Genomic DNA, 16,896 nt, shown 5'->3' with positions numbered 1-16,896 from the left:
GTGGCCTTGACATTAATCTGCCAAGGTTCTAACACGAGTTCAGCACTTCGCTTTGATGCAGTAGAACATGACCAAAATTTCATGGGTGCAAGAGAAAAGTCAGGGCTCTTGTCCATGAATGCATTGAGGCTTTGACCTTTACCTGACCAGAATCCAATATGGGCTCTGCACATAGATTTCATAGAGTGGAATATGTGAACAATCTTAAACTGTTTCTTTCTTTATTTTTACAGTTTTAACAATTTTAATTCCAATAACAATTCACAGTAAATGTCCTAAATAGTGAACAGTAAGTAAAGAATTTATTTCCAGATGTTAACACTTTCTAACTATTATAATCCAACAATTTGTCATATATCCAATTTATAATTGATAGTCCGATGTTATAAACCTTTATAACTTATTTTTTATTTAACTCCTTTTAAATCACTTGTAACTCTTTTTAACTATAAATTCTTTTTATTTAACTCCTTTTAAATCACTTGTAACTCTTTTTAATTATAATTCCTTTTAATTCACTTTTTAACTCTTTTATTCTAACTTTTTCTAACTATTTCTTAAATGCCCAACAAAGGTCTTTTAAACTATTATTTACCGCCAAAACCAACATGAAGTGCACGAGTATTGTGAGTAGCACGAATTCATGTGTTATTCGTGCGACTCCGCCGGAGCAATGACACCGTTGAATAACACCGGTAGACTCATAGCGATTAGTTACAAGGTCAACGGTGCTAATGAAAAATGTTATACTTAAATGATTAAACTGTAATATTGTTAAAAGCTTACGGTAATAAAAATTAAAGTTTAAACAAATGATAACCATATAACATCTGTATAACATAAGAATCAATCTCAAAAGTATTGTATATTTAACTAACTCATATTAAAATAAAAGTCTGTTATTAAAGTCTGTTATTTTCGCGATGTTCACGACAGGTTAAGGCCATATGCAAACAAACAACAGGAGCGCCAGCTATCACAGAACATGAGCGTCCCATTTGTTTGGTGTTAAATGGTGTGCATTTGCCAAAGTAAGAGAGCAGACTTGTCAATTCTGTTAATTTTTGTTTATTCAATGGCAATTACTTTAGACTGACCGGGAATTTTTGTCTAGGTATTGAACTTGGTCATATTTAGACAAACACTTTTTAGTTTTGTGATGATTGAAAAGAGCGGACAACTTCTGTTGATGCCACCCATTTAAGGTGACCCATATGTCCAGTTATAATAAAACCTCAAAAACATGACATGATATTGTGGTCTCCATGGCGGCCAACCACATTTACCAAAGGTATCATGGAGGAGTTTGAGATTAGACTCGAATTGACAGAACCCTGGGTGGGAATCATGCACAACCATTACCACTGGTGAAGGGAAAAATTGTTTGAAAGGTAGTTTGTCAGCTTGGACTCATTTTTATAAAATTTCAAGCATTTCTTTGGAATATTGGGATTGTGATTAAATGCATGTTGGATTTATCTGCACACGGTATTCATTCCGTTTTTAATTACAAGTGACTGGTTTAACTATGTACGCTGTTTTAAGAAAATGTTGGCCAAAATTTGATGGTAGTTGTTGTGCTACTGGTGTGAAGGTTGTGCAATAGAGCATTAATATATAGAATGGTAATCAATGATTTAAATCTGCAAACTATTTATCTGTTACCAAATTTTTTGAAATCAATGAAAACAAGCTCACAGTAAAAGCATATTTTTGATAGGATTTCATAATATTATTTTAAACCTATGACAAAAATTATATATACATGTGCCAATTCCTCCTGTGAGAACTGAATCTTTTTGTGACTAAATATATTGTTTCTAAATTCAGTGTGAGACTTGAGACCTTTTGCAAATATGATCCAGGGTTCTCAATAAATTTTGGTTGAACCATCTTATTTAGTAAAGGTATCAACCAGCTGCTACTCAGTGTACATAAAATTCACCTTTCTTTCCTAATTTGAACTGTCCCAATTGCTATTTGAACCGTCTATTATGGCCGGCAGCTGGTTCTTAAGAACACACTGTGATGATCTGGCATAAAAAAGAAAATCAACAAACATTTTCCAATTTATCAAATCCGTTATTTCTTAAAACATTTCTATACATAAATATTACCAACATGATTATTGATTAATACAAAACACTCCATGTAAACTAATAAAACTTTTACTGTATGTAAAGTTGTTAATAACTCAGATATTGTAAATATGGTAAAAAATTATGTCCTGAAGTTATAAAGCCACATAGTTCCAGCACTGATGTAAACTGCCCAGCATTTCTTGTTGATATAATAATCAAATTTTACAAAAGTTAGTCAAAAACATGTTGAAAGTTGCCATAAATTCACACTGCCAAAGAGCCTCTATTTCTTGGGGTTCCTGTAATTCTCGAAGTTTGCACACATCCAGAGCATTGGCCCAAGCACTATCGCCGTCAAAAGAACACCGTGAGCATACTTCATCTGAAATAAAAAATAACATCCATTTGCATGAAATAATGATATTATTACATCAAAGCAATCTCATTGCCAATCTAAATTACTGGTATCACAGAGCCAATTTAAATTACTGGTATCACAGAGCCAATCTAAATTACTGGTATCACAGAGCCAATTTAAATTACTGGTATCACAGACATATAGACCATTTACTATATTAAGTAAATATTGGTACTTTCAAATCAATCATTTAATAAATTTACTGAAATAAAACTCAATAAACAAATTATTGGGAATTTAAAGTACATTAAGTGGTGCTTTTTGTTTAGAACCGTTGCATCTAGTACATGTTGTTTAATACATGCAACTTCCCAGTTCCATATGTATATACCAAGAGTAGTCTAAAATAATAGACGTGTTAAACAGGATTCTTCTAATCCCTAACGTCTATTAAAACAAATTTGTGCAAAAACAGGAGGGTTTTGAAAAATATTGAAATTGTATTTAGAAGTATTTCATGTTTGAAATAGATAAAGGTATACATAATTTATCCTGCGAGTGCAAAGATATTTTGCTCAAAACTAGTTTTTAATGCATTAAAACACAGGATTTACCTTTCCAGTAAAATATGAATATAAACCTTTATCATCAATTTCAAACATAAAATACATCTCTAAATACTAGGGATGCAAATGAATGGCAAAATTGATATTTGAATATTCGGTAATTCTTTCGATCGAATATTCTTTTACAAAAATGAATGTATCATTCGCTATAGTAATAAGCAGAGCCTTTTAACTCTTCTTAGCCGGTAAACACGACGGCCAAGCCTGTTTCCGAAATTAGCCTCTGAAATTGCCCATTTCCAAAAAAGAATCCAACAAATAAATTTTGAAAAAACAAAAAACAAATATCATTTCAATTCCACTGCATTCATATTTGTAAACAAGACCCTGGTTGAATGTCATTATGCAATAAGGGAGGGTCGTTCTGTACGAGCAGCCTCGTTCTGTGATTGTCCTCTACTAAATATAACTATGGATAACCAAGCCAACTCGGGAATTAGATTAATAATAAAATGAAAATAACCATGACTTTTCACTCATCTTTTTACACTATGTCCTAAAACTCTATTCTATAAAGTTACATTTCTAAGCATGAACGTTATATCGAAACATGGATAACAGTGAAGACAAATAACTAGCACATGTCACTCATATCATTACGACGATTTGAGCAATATTTTACAGCTTAATTGGTGGCATTACACCACTTTGGATTCCTTATATCAGTTATTGGAATGGTCATTTAAACTTAACGAAAATAATTTAAACTTGTTTAATAGCCAGTCCTGATTATTGTCCCAAAGATATGTCCCTAATCAACATATGACGCGTCTGGGAGAATTAATTATTGGTCCCAAGACGCGTGTATCGTGTCATCACGTTTACGCCTCTGGCATTAGGGGCCAATCGTTGCAAAAACAAGACAAGCGAATACAACAACAGTTGTAAGCAAAATTATTTAATTATCAAACAAAAAATATTGAATATTCGAATACTGATTTTGGCATTCAAATATCAATTGTTCGATCGGATATTCGTTTGTATCCCTACTAGTCTAAAATAATAGACATGTTATACGGAATTCATCCAATCCCTAACGTCTAAACGGGTTTGTGCAAAAAAACGGGGGTGTTTTAAAAATATTGAAATTGTATGAAGTGTTGTATTTTATTGTTGAAATGGATAATAAAGGTTTATATTCATATTTTACCATGTAAGTGAAAAGTTTTACAAAACAAGCATTTAATGCATTAAAACACATTGTTTACCTTTTCAATAAAACGAAAGTTGACTGACACAGACAACAATTATGCCAAGGGGAACAACTCGATCCAATTGTTATAACTCGGCCACCTCCGACAAGCTTCGAGATAAACCTTGTTTATACAATCGTAACAACTCGGCCATGGCCGAAATGTTCCAATTGTTTCAAAATTGTGCCCTGAAGCCTTGCAGGTGCCCTTCATGTATATATCGTTATGTTTTGACAGAATGAAATGAAGAAAACCGGTCAAACTCATCTATCTTCCTGTACTGTCGAACCCTTTACAGGGACGTAGACATTTTTGTGCGCGTCAAGCCACAAAGATTGTTAGTAGAAGTTAAAAGAATTCCGGCCAAAATACAAATATAAAGGGAGGGGAAAACATTTGTAAATGGTTTAAAAGGTTAAAAAATAGGAGTGAAGAACAGGTTATGGTGAACTGTGTTCAATGGAGCTGACAGCAGCATTGAACTGTTCTAGGGTTTGAAGAAGGGGTACATCTGGGGGGAGATCATTCCATAGTACTATGGACCTGGGGAAGAAGGAGTACTTGTAGTAGTCAGTTGTGGCAGAGATTAACCTATATGATAAGGGATGGTAATGGCGGGATTGTCTAGTAAGAGGGATGAGGAAATCTTGAATGGGGATTGCCACCAACTGGTTAGTAATTTTGTACATGAGGGACAATCTGGAGTCAATGCGCCGAAGATCTAGGCGGCGCCATTTTAGGGTATGTAGCATGTCAGTGACACTGGAGGTGCGGCCAAAGTCAGCCATCGCCCAACGCGCTGACCTCCTCTGGACCGCTTCTATTTGGTCTATTTGAGTTTGAGTTTAAGGGGACCAGACTTCGGAGCTATATTCCTCATAATTATAAGTTGGATATTTATTTTTTTGTGTACGGAACTAATATTAAATAACATTATCTGGTAATATTTCTTGTTTTTATGATATTTTATAGACACATTGCTTTAACCCAGAATCCTGATCAGAATATCTACCCACTTTTGATACTAAACAGTTTGTACTTGAAGGATTTGCCATATCAAAAATCTAAAAAAAATCCGTCAACGTACAATTATTTGGACTAGCATCCCTACTAAATATATTTTTGCACAAACCTGTTTAGACGTTAGGGATTGGAAGAATTCTGTATAATATTTTAGACAAGCCCATTGGACAGCAGCTCATCATATGCTTGTTTATCATTAAAGTCAAATGATTTAAATATGAAAATTCATTAAAATTAAAAAAATCTGCATCAACCTAGAGTACTGTAGCTTTATATGAATCTATTTAATAATGACAATACAATCAATTATTTTCAACAATATTTTAAGAATAAAAAAAAAAGTACAATTATTGAAAGTAAAGTTGAGCTACAGCAGACCACAGATGCTTTCTAGGCTTGCCCCACAGGGCGAACACAAAATGAATGTCTCGGACAGGTTCGAGAGGGAAAGGTACGAACAGATCACAACTTCATGCAAACATTTTGAGAGTAACAACAACTTACGTGTTTATTCATTCGTACTTTGGGTACCCCATAAGTAAAGTTGGCCTTTTGAAGAAGGTTTGTTTGTTGTGCAACAGGTCTTAAAAGACTCAACGCTGGTCGTGTGACTCCAAACATTTTCACTAGCAAGGTCAGTGCAACGGAAGTAAACTTTAAAGTGACATCATGCACTATTTATTCTACGAAATATAATACTCCGCCATCAAAAGTTTCACGAAACGATTAAATGTGCCATTTTAAATAGTACCTTGGAAATCTTAAATAATTTGTATATTTTCCAAAAAATTTTAACACAAAGTTAAAAAATATACAATAATCTTGGAAAAGCTGTCAGCGATTTCTGCACAATATAGTGCAATCGCCATATTGTGTGATTTGGTTCAGTAAATAAGCAAGCAGCCCAAAACTACACAAATTTGCAAATTATGCACCCTGTTTAGATTGGATACCATTATAACAACATACTCTTTGGTTAGTTCAATACTTGATTCACATGCTTTTGTCATTTATGATTGCATTTTTGGTCTTTACCGTCGCAAACAAGCCGAATGTTTACGTTGATTACGTTACCCCACCCACTTTCATTTACACAACCATGCACACAGTCAACAACACTAGTGAGAGAACTCTTCGATCATCTGATACAATATGTGAATTGTTAATATTTTTTTCTATTCATGCGTTTAATTAATTCTGCCAACAATGCGTAGGTTTCCTGTTGCTTTGTCAACTTACTAATTGACAGTATTTTTTTCTACTTTCCATTTGTTTATCAAGTAATGTAATTATATGAGTATTGATTCTGACATGTGAATAGTATGTGATATAGAGTGTAGAAAATAAGTGTGATTAAATATCTCTGTTTAAGAAAAAATCAATCATTCAAGTGTTGACGAAATGGCAACTATACGGTTTCAGCATTTGGTTGTTAAACAGTTATTAAATCCTGTGCATTTTCTCTGTTATTTTTAGAATCTGTTGGCATCTTATATTGCAATTATATTCATTTCTTATTTCTAGGTTGCAATGTAACACAAGGATCATGGACCATTCTGGTCATTCCAGACTAGTGACATCGCCAGAAATCTCCGTTCCTGGCAACCTGGAGATTCTAGCACAAACAGCTGCTTCCCAGTCCTCTGATGACCATGTATACCCTGGTGTGTGTTTGAATAAACATTTTATTACAACTACAAATCTAAGTGCACATATGCATTCATTTTCATTTAATCTAATTGACTTAGGCCTAAAAAAAAAATTGTTTGGTTAGGGTTACATCCTTTTCAAAAATAGGTAGGGTAGGTAGGCTTTTTATTTTTGTTTATTTTTTTTATTTTTTTTTTATATGAATACCATTTTCATCATTGGAGAATGTTGTTAAAGTTATCTTCTATATAAGCCAGGGTTTCCGCCAGCCCTTTATGGCTTGTCGGGCCCGACGTGCCTTCTGCTGGCAAGGCTAATTACCGACCCACGTTAATTATGCCGACATGCTTTAATCCCCGTAGCGGCAACCCTTATCAAAACAATCATCAGTTTTGACAATACACAGTTTTGTTGCGATTCCAACGGTTGCAACGGATGACTGACAGCCAGAAGGCGTGTCGGGACTATTACGGCATTTGTATCAGCCATTCAGGATCGACAACAGCATGAAGGCGTGTCGGTGAGGTTCAACAATGCAATTAACCAAACTCCTCCTATTCTTTATCAAATAGGAATGGGCGAAAAACACCACTGTAGTAATTGTGACCTTCGTCCCTATAATCATCTATGAACGCAAAGTAAACAATAAGTTGTTAATTGATTTCGGTAACATAAATCATGTGTCGTTTTATTTTGTTTTTTAATCCCGAGTGCGTTTGTTAACCAATTAAATTATTAAATTGTAATTGAGAACCGTGTTAAGATATCGGTGTTATTATAAACAAGGGTTATGCTATGTCGTCGTATGTAATTGAGTCGCGTTCCCATCTTTAGTTTAGTGTAAAGTTATATTTTGTGTTGCTTATTATTAAATTTGATTATTTTATCGTTCTTTTAATTTATTTAGTAAAAAGATAAATAAATCGGAAATACACATTTCATTCCCTTTAAGGTATTACTTAGCCGACCCGACTTTAAAAATATTAGCTGTTGCAGTTTTAAATATGAATACACCCACGAGCAGTTGCTTTGCTCCGGGCTCTTTTGTGTTCCAGCATGCAACTTGCTTTACACGGTTTGCTGTGACGTCAACGGTGTCAATATAAATAATACCCGCACTAAACAAAACGAAACATGAGTCGATCAATACCGTCGATATTGTATTGTCGGAAAACTTGAGAAATACCAATAATTAATGAAGAGAAACCATTAAACCTTTTCACAAATATTTTTAATGGTAATCGGACTTGAGTTGATAATTCTAAATTATAGGAACATAACTGTAAACTTGTTTAAAATGCAGGAAATTGCACCATTTTGGATACGAAAATAAAAAAAAATCGACGTCGGGAGGGGACACCCATCCCAAACCCTCCCCTTCCGACATGCCTTATGAAATTCCTGGCGGAAACCCTGTAAGCATTTAATGTTTAAACTACATATTGAACAGCAGCTTTTTTGTTATTTTTTTAGTTTTTCATTATTTTTTTTTCAAACTGACTATAAAAACGGTAGGGTCGGCGGCTATTCCGTAGGTAGGGTCGGGTAACCCGAACCAAATGTTGTTTTTTTATGATGTATACTGTATTCCAACCCTAACAATGTTATTTAATCTAGTATATTGCTGTACTATTTCAGATTCATACTGCTTATTTCAGGGAATTCTTGACAACAACATAATTTTACTCCATTTTTAAATGGTATTATTATGATCAAAAGCATTTACCATTTTGACATTTAACATTGATACCAGAGGTACTTCATACCCAGTATTATCACTTTCAATAAATATGTTTAACATTTTTTTTCATTGTTAACAACAGGGATAAATCTAGTTAGCGATTAAGCATTTTTTTTACATATAAATTGTCTAAATCACATTGAAAATACAGAAATGTTAGATATTCTCACACTCACTCGCAGTTTACTCCTTTTCGCTTTTGTTTTTGGATCAAATTTCAGCATTAATCTTTGCTTATTTCTCTTATTTATTGAATTACAGCGTCACTGTTTTCACCGATATTGTCTACACACCTGTTTTCAAGGGTTTTCATGACCAGTTTTAGTTTTGTTTTCTTGGGTTTCAATTGCATTTATTTAGCGGCTACAATATCTGAAGCTTTCTGAAAACCTTATCTTTATGCAGTTGTCAAATTAAGCACAAGCCCACAAGCCCTGCACTGGTTAAATGCTTTTCGGGCTTGATCAAATTCTGGGTTTTATACAGATGGGCTTGTTTAAAAATGTAATGCCAAGCACAAGTATATGAATTTGGGCTTGTTCATCCAAAAGACTTATTTAGATAATAGTTTATGATTACCTGTCACCAAAGTTTTTGTATTCATTTACGTCAAACAGCAGAATGACGTCACACTTAACTCTTTTGAATGAAATGAAGCATAGTTTTAATAATTTTTAACATGACATCCTTTGCTCTTTATTTTACATTATTGTTAACCTAATTTAACATTAGTTAAGGAGAATATCTTTAAGAAATTAATTCAATGTATAATATTGTTTAAAAAAAGAATGTATTACCGGTACTTTCAGATCAATTTTGCACCCTATTATATGAATTTTCAAAATTGACACTTTTCAAAAATGTTTAAGCCATATATGAAATGTACGCTTTATATTACTTGTAGAATATATCTTCAGATGTCTTTATTCATTCATCAGACACGTAATATCAGTATCAGTACATTATCTTATTTCTGATTTTTGTCTCTATGGCAACCCTGCTGACTCCTAGAGGAGTTCTAGTTCTACTATTACTAAGATACTTAAATTCCGTTATATGAAAATAAGCATTTTAGACATTTTTTTAAACAAGCAATACAAACAATTGTCATTTATATATAATTACTTTCTTTAAAATAAGGTAGGTAGTCTTTGAAATTTTGCATACAATGTCAGGATGAAAAAATAAACAGGCTCTCCACACATAAAGCAAACACTGCAGTTCCATTCATTGCCATTACAGGTGGTAAACCTTAAGTGGAACTTTGCAAAGGAACAAGCCTCTAAGTGAAAAATTAATACAGAATTTTCTTATCCAGTCCTTCTTACAATTCACAATTGCTTGTTACTGGCATCTGGTTTCCGTGTCAATCTTCACAGTAACATGGTAAGGTAATATTTTATGTACTTTATGTATTTTATGTTTGCTTTTTTAGGATTTGGACATGTGTTAAAGCTAAGTGAGAATGCCAGCTTGCCACTGCTGTCACAGCAGATCAGGATCGAAGGTCAGCCTGGGGGACCAATGCTCAGCCAGACACAGTTGCACAAACTTCTCACAGCAGTAGATTCAGATAAGGGCCCCTCCCCCGGGCTTCTTTCTATCATCACAACCACCTCCAGCATGGCAAATATGGGTGATGGTGGCCAACAAAGTCCTGCTTCCCTGTCAAATACTTCGCAAATTTTAGGGTATAATTGTATATTTTGTTTTGAATTAATGGAGAGGGTTCGACATTAACTTTTTTAAGAGCTGGACCAGTTGTCCAGTAACTGAAAACTTACTAGACCTGAACTAGACCAGTGTTCAAGTGTCAAACATATAATACCATGTAAATGGTCAATACCATTACACTTGTAATTCTCAAATTTCAGTTAGCATTTGCATGTGCTCAACATTTAAACATTTTGCAATAATATCTGCCCATTTTGGGAAAAAGACTCTTAGACATTTTGGGAAAATTTGATTCAGGAAATATGCCATTTTAAGAAATAATTGCTTTACATACAAATTTTGAAATTTTACGGTTAAAAGAACAAACTTTTCTGTCTCTGGCATATAAGGAAATTATTAAAGCATTAGTTTCTTTTCCCTTTCAATAGACCTGAAGTGGCTGAAATATCAACCACCCGTGTCAGTGTAAATATATCTTTTGCAATAAATCATGACAGTAAATATTGCATACTGATCTCTGATGTGATGAAGAAAATATTCCTGAATTCAAAAATCCCTAAAACCTACATCACACAATTTTTTAGAATGTTAAATGAACAAGTACAGGTAAAAACACTTACGTAATCACACAATTCATTGGAATGTTGAATGAACAAGTACAGGTAAAATACTTACATAATCACACAATTCATTAGAATGTTAAATGAACAAGTACAGGTAAAAAGACTTGCATAATCACACAATTCATTAGAATGTTAAATGAACAAGTACAGGTAAAAATACTTACATAATCACACAATTCATTAGAATGTTAAATGAACAAGTACAGGTAACAAGATTTTCATAAAAACATATTTTTTATTTTACTTTTGATTGGGAAATATTTCTGCAGATTTGGAAAAATATCATATATTTTGCTAGAGGAATGGGTCTATAAGTCTGACCATTGGCATTGTTTATTTGGCAAATATGGCAACTTTTGACTGATTCAGAACACAACCAGTTAATGTTTAAGTTAAAGATAATCTTATTTCAATGACCGTTCCGAGTCTGTTTGTTCACATGTGCTGTAACATGTACAAAACCCAAAATTAATATATGCTCTCTGCTCTCATGTCAAATGTACCGGTGTATGTCATGTCAAAGGCATTTATTTTTAAGAAAACTCTATACTCATTGCATTTATTCCTCATTCTGTTTCAGGCATGCGGTTGGACCGGGGGATGAAATGCTCAGTGCCATAAACTACAGTGAGAATGAAATTCTACAAGACAACACATTTGATGTGGGCGGAAATCTTGGAAACCTGGATGATGGAATTCTTTCCGGCATTGGTAACCCCTCTCGTCTAGGCGAAACAACTGGAGAGCAATATCGCCTATTTGAAAGCGATGGTGATCCACTCATGGATGAATTATCTCCCTTGGTTGTTGATCCTATAGTGTCAGAATCCGGTGATTCAAGCATTTCAGGTTAACTTCATTGATAATATAGTGTGAAGGTTATTTGTTGTACCTTTTAAGACCTTTTCACATACGAAAGAGTTTTGCCATATATCAAAAGCAAATAGACTTGTCTAACCATCTTAAATGTTAGCACCAGTTTTGAAAAGTATGAAGAACGCTGACGAAAAAGTCCATCCCTTAAGTTTTGAAAAGGAGATGCATTTCAGGAGTTTTTCTGTTTTTGTTTTTTGAGTGAAATTATTTCTCGGTTAAAATTTCTATTAATGATACAATACTGTACATTACGATACTGTGTTTTATTCATCAGAGGAAATAGAGAGCAAAGCTAAATCTTCGTAGAATATTTCTAAAAGGGAAAAAATAAATTGGACTGATTATTTTTTAGACTCGGCTATGGATGAAAAGAAGAAAGGGAGTAAGCCCCGTCCAAAGACCCTAAAGGCCCAGCAGTTGTCCCCAGGGAAGGGTCAGGGTCCATTCGAGTGTACCCAGTGCCATAAAGTCTTCAACAACACAAGTGCCTTGGCGAAACACAAGCTCACTCATAGCGATGAGCGAAAATTTGTCTGCAACACTTGCGATAAAAAGTTTAAGCGACAGGATCATCTGTAAGTTTTGCTATATTTGTTTGTATGCCTATTGCCTCTTGTCCCCATAATGCAAATCATGCCCATTACTCATTCAGTAAAAGAAGAACCCGACCATAACCCGAAAATGTTTATCATATGACATCATAATAACGCTGGAAAATTTAATCGCTTTATAGTTTATACGTATCACTAATGTCAACAATAAATTCATCAAATCGACACTTTTCAACATGTTGATTTAAGTTTATGTGTCCTGCTGACACAATACAAACAGTTACAAGATTAACAGTTTTAAATTTTTAATGTCCAATCATATCTGAAGATGTTGCTATTTATCCCAAAGAATTCACAATAGCCGAAAGGCCGTTTATTGAAAGAAAGTGTAAATAGTAGGGATGGCAACGAGTACCCGAGTACTCGAGTACTCGATCGAACGTCCGAGTACTCGAGTACCAAATCACTACTCGAGTACTCGGAAAAAAAATCAAAAAAATCTATAAAAATCACCAAATACACGATTTACAGACAAAATATCAGATCTGGTTAGTTGCCAAGAGGACAATTTACGGTCCCTCTAATCCCCGCTGTGTACACAATTGACCTCAGTCAATTAGTTGACAGTTGTTGTGATAGTTGCAAACTGTCAACAAAGGACCCCTATTTCAAATTAGCACTTATGTCAATTAGCGAAGTTTTGATAGCGGTACTTTCACATACACAATTCTATTGTATACCAATTAGAGACCTTTCACCAAACAATGGACGCTAACGAGCGAAAGAGTATCGAGAATTGTTTTTTTTAATGGGCGTATTTTAACTATTCTTGCAATGATTATCACAATTGATTGGTTGATATTTTAAATCAAGAATTATGAATATTAATGAGGTAAACAAGAATTGCATAGTACGAAAAACTATCATTTAAAAAAAAAATGTAGAGTAAACAACTGAACAACTGAACTTCGTATTGAATTTCATTCACTATTTTTATGAATGCTATTAATTTTCGTTCATTGTAATTCTGATTGTTGTTCATTTCTGCAGTGCAAACTGGTATAAAATGAAACGAATAAGACAAATTAAAAGCCTGAAACAACATTTGTTTTCTTTTTATATCATTTTTTGTTAAAACACGTAATGAAAGTTAACTTTAAAGGTGAAACTGACCAATAATACGACCAACGCACAATATACGTCATTAACGATACATGTATACACAATCTTGTCTTTGCGAACACATAATCAATTTTTCCGAGTAATCGAGTACCCGAGTACTCGATCGAACGATTGTCCGAGTACTCGAGTATTAATTTTACTACTCGTTGCCATCCCTAGTAAATAGCAATATTCGGTGATGTGATTGAAATTTGGAATGATACAGTCGACAAGAAAACTGTATAATACTTACATAACACTATATATATATATATATATATAGATAGATACATTCCTGATTTTGTGTGTAAAAGATATTAAAATTAAAGTTCTATTTTCAGCAATGGCCATTTGATGACACATCGTGACAAGAAACCATATCAGTGCATGGTGGGCAATTGTGAGAAAAGCTACTGTGATGCAAGGTCTTTAAAGCGGCACCTAGAAAACCACCACAACCACTCACAAGATGAAATTGCAGTGGAAATGGTGTCTGCTACAAGTCAGGCAGCAGAAATCCTGGCTGAAGTAACGGCTACCCAGTCTAAGTCTGTCATTGCTGGTCAAGGTGCTCCCCTGCAGCTTACTTCTGCTTCTTCAGCCGTACAGGGAAATGTTGCCGCACAGCAGATAAAACCTGAGTCTGATACAAAAAATGTTGTTACGCAATCAAATCAGCAGGTCCCGCAAGGTAATGTCATTGCTCAGCAGCTCATGATGAGTTCACCTTTGAAATACGGACCAGCTGTAATGGTGACGTTGGCAGTCAGTAATCCAGTGAGCGGGAGTCAGAACATTGGGGCTCAATCAAATGTAGCCCAGCAGACGGCAGGTATGACGCAGGGGCAGTTTGAAGCTCTTCTGGCACAACATCGGCAAATACAGTTACAGCAGCAACAGACAATAAAGCAGGAGCAGTTGAACAGTGAATACACTGATCAGTTTGAGGTTTATAAGGTATTTATTCTTTCTTGTGTTTATTTTGTTAATTTGTTATATCAGGAATGTCAGCCTACTCTTTTTGGGGCTGAATTTGGGCTGCAGTCCCCAATGAAATAGGTATCTTTTCACCCACCAGATTCAACATTTTCCTGTTTAGAATAAATATGATTAAATTCCTTTCTTTTGATTGCCTGTAAAGGTATTACTTATGGCGTTGGTTGTGGTGGCTTATGTGTTGGCGTCAGCAAAACCTTGTGCAGACAGTAACTTAATTATTTATTATCCAAGCATGACGAAACTTGGTGACAGTCTTTGTGGGCATCTCAATCTCAATTGAGTTCAGTTGTGGGGTAGATAACATCAATAATATAAGTATTTGTAAGCATAAAAGTCAAGTTTTATGGTAGGGTGAATTCCCTCTGTTACTTCAGAGTTAAGCCTGTTTTTACATTAAAATGACACTCTTATTCAAAATCAATACAAACACATGTATAACAAACATAAATTTTGACTGATAAACTACTTACTAAAAAATGCATACATGGAAAATATTAATTACTGATAACACAATTGTAACCGTTAATTTAATAGCGAAAAGGGCTAAAATATTAAATGATATGTGAATGCTTAAATATTTACTGTTGTCTACTGTAGTCTCATAAGGTAGAAATACTGTGTTTTATGCTCATTTTTTTTTCAAATTAAACTCCGTATCCTTCATAATAAACATTTTTTTCTGACATTTATTCATCCTTTTGGGAAATTTTAAAACAATATTATTAATTGTGGTAAATCTTATTTTAGAGTGCGTCTTTAAAAAATATTTGGTTTATGTGTTGTGCAAACAATAATTTTGTAATATGGTACAGTGGTGGCATGAATAGATGCATGTATATTTGATAGTGTTGATTTATCAGTAGTCGAAATTAACACAAGCCCACAAGCCCTGCACTGGTTAATGTCTTCCAGGCTTGCTCAAATTCTGAATTTTATATCTTAGGGCTTGTTTAAAATTTAAGTAATAATATAAGAATTCGGGATTTTTCATCCAAAAGTCTTATTTCGATGATTGATTTTTATGCATAAAACTAATCAAGTAGTATTCTCATATTTTCAGTGTTGAACCACTATTTTATTTTTTTATTTGTTTGTAATCCCCTGTAATACTTACTAAAATTGTTTTTTGTATATCTGCAGCAAATGAAGATTAAAGACATTCCAAGCCTTCCACAACAGCAAGTTCATCAAGACCAAACAATTTCCCAACAACAAGCCCCACAACTGGTTCAGCAGAAGTTTGTGGCCAGCCAAGCATCCCCATCTCCAGGCTGGCCCACTCCCAACATGCAGAGCCCGGCAAGCTCCGAGATGTCCGCAGGCTACACAGAAATGAGCCCGGGCCCACAAGAAGTTGTGGGTGGTGGAAGCCCAGTACGGGTTCTGCAGGCTCAAGGCTCTATGCCATCTCAGGTGCAGGCTTGGCTGAGTCAGGCCCAGCAGAATATACCGGCTCCAAATACAAATGCGAATGATGTAAAAGACAGGTGAGATTTTTGTTTCAAATATCTCAGTATTGTCATAAGGACACCTTGAATGTTTATCTAAATCACTTTCAGTCTTAATACTTGACGTGTATTTTTTTTTTTTTTGTAATCATACCTCTGGGCAGGGCTCCTCTTCTGTAGTTTCCTTTAACTCCATATTTATTTATTTTTTATTAAAGTCATATACTTGTAAAAGAAATGGAATATTTGAATAATTTTTGCAGCAAAATATTTAAACGCAGTTGTGAATTTCAGTGAAGAAACTGCCAAACCAGTCATGTGCTCAATATGTCAACGAAGATTTAAGAATTTGCCTGCCTTAAATGGACACATGAGATTGCATGGAGGATATTTCAAGAAGGTGAAAACTTGTGATTTGACTCAGTGAGATTGGTCATTATTCATGCGAAGTTGAACATGTACATTTTATATGAATGATATTGCTATGGTTGTAAGACAGGATGCCAATGCAAGGTCTTGATTGGTTTCTAACAGAATGATACAGTCAAACCTGTATTAAGTGGCCACCTTTGGGAAAAGGTAAAAGTGGCTGCTTACTACAGGTGGCCACATCGTCCAGGTTGGACTTAACTTTGGCTTTGTTTAAACAGAGGTCTATAATGTATCTTAACCACCACCTCACCCCACAACCAGTATAATCAGTACCATTAAAGAAGGTTGAATACAAATGTAGAAAAAACAACTTTATTGCAAAATTACAAATAGAATGCAATAGATAAAAGCTAATACATAGCATAAACAAAACACACCAAAAAATTCCGCACATCTACATGTACATTTTTAAGTTAAATTTTTAAAGTAATTAGTCATTTTCATTTGCTTAAATTCTATC

General features: G+C 34.3%; 1 protein-coding gene and 1 long non-coding RNA gene across 5 annotated transcripts in view; one reads left to right on the top strand and one right to left on the bottom strand.

Annotated features, from left to right (window-relative positions):
* Positions 1–2,057: 2,057 nt before the first annotated feature.
* LOC128207521 (uncharacterized) lies at positions 2,058–5,948 on the bottom strand. The gene is made up of 2 exons (XR_008256722.1): positions 5,786–5,948; positions 2,058–2,463 (listed from the first exon to the last, which is right to left on the bottom strand). It is a non-coding gene; the product is annotated as an uncharacterized LOC128207521 (long non-coding RNA).
* Positions 5,949–6,061: 113 nt separating this feature from the next.
* The window catches only part of LOC128208258 (uncharacterized), a 35,130-nt gene continuing 24,295 nt past the window's right edge, over positions 6,062–16,896 (top strand). For 3 of the 4 annotated variants that reach the window (XM_052911753.1, XM_052911752.1, XM_052911750.1), the window contains exons 1-8: positions 6,062–6,256; positions 6,806–6,945; positions 10,108–10,363; positions 11,550–11,818; positions 12,198–12,420; positions 13,899–14,514; positions 15,697–16,043; positions 16,299–16,404. In XM_052911753.1, the coding sequence (XP_052767713.1) occupies positions 6,828–6,945; positions 10,108–10,363; positions 11,550–11,818; positions 12,198–12,420; positions 13,899–14,514; positions 15,697–16,043; positions 16,299–16,404 (1,935 nt within the window). In that variant the 5' untranslated portion in view covers positions 6,062–6,256; positions 6,806–6,827. Of the gene's footprint in view, positions 6,257–6,414; positions 6,443–6,805; positions 6,946–10,107; positions 10,364–11,549; positions 11,819–12,197; positions 12,421–13,898; positions 14,515–15,696; positions 16,044–16,298; positions 16,405–16,896 lie in introns of those variants that run through there. The other variant, XM_052911751.1, reaches the window with a different exon arrangement.

The sequence above is a fragment of the Mya arenaria genome, chromosome 11 (assembly GCF_026914265.1).
Source record: "Mya arenaria isolate MELC-2E11 chromosome 11, ASM2691426v1".
In the NCBI taxonomy this organism is placed as follows: domain Eukaryota; kingdom Metazoa; phylum Mollusca; class Bivalvia; order Myida; family Myidae; genus Mya; species Mya arenaria.
This window is presented reverse-complemented; position numbering and strand designations above follow the sequence as displayed.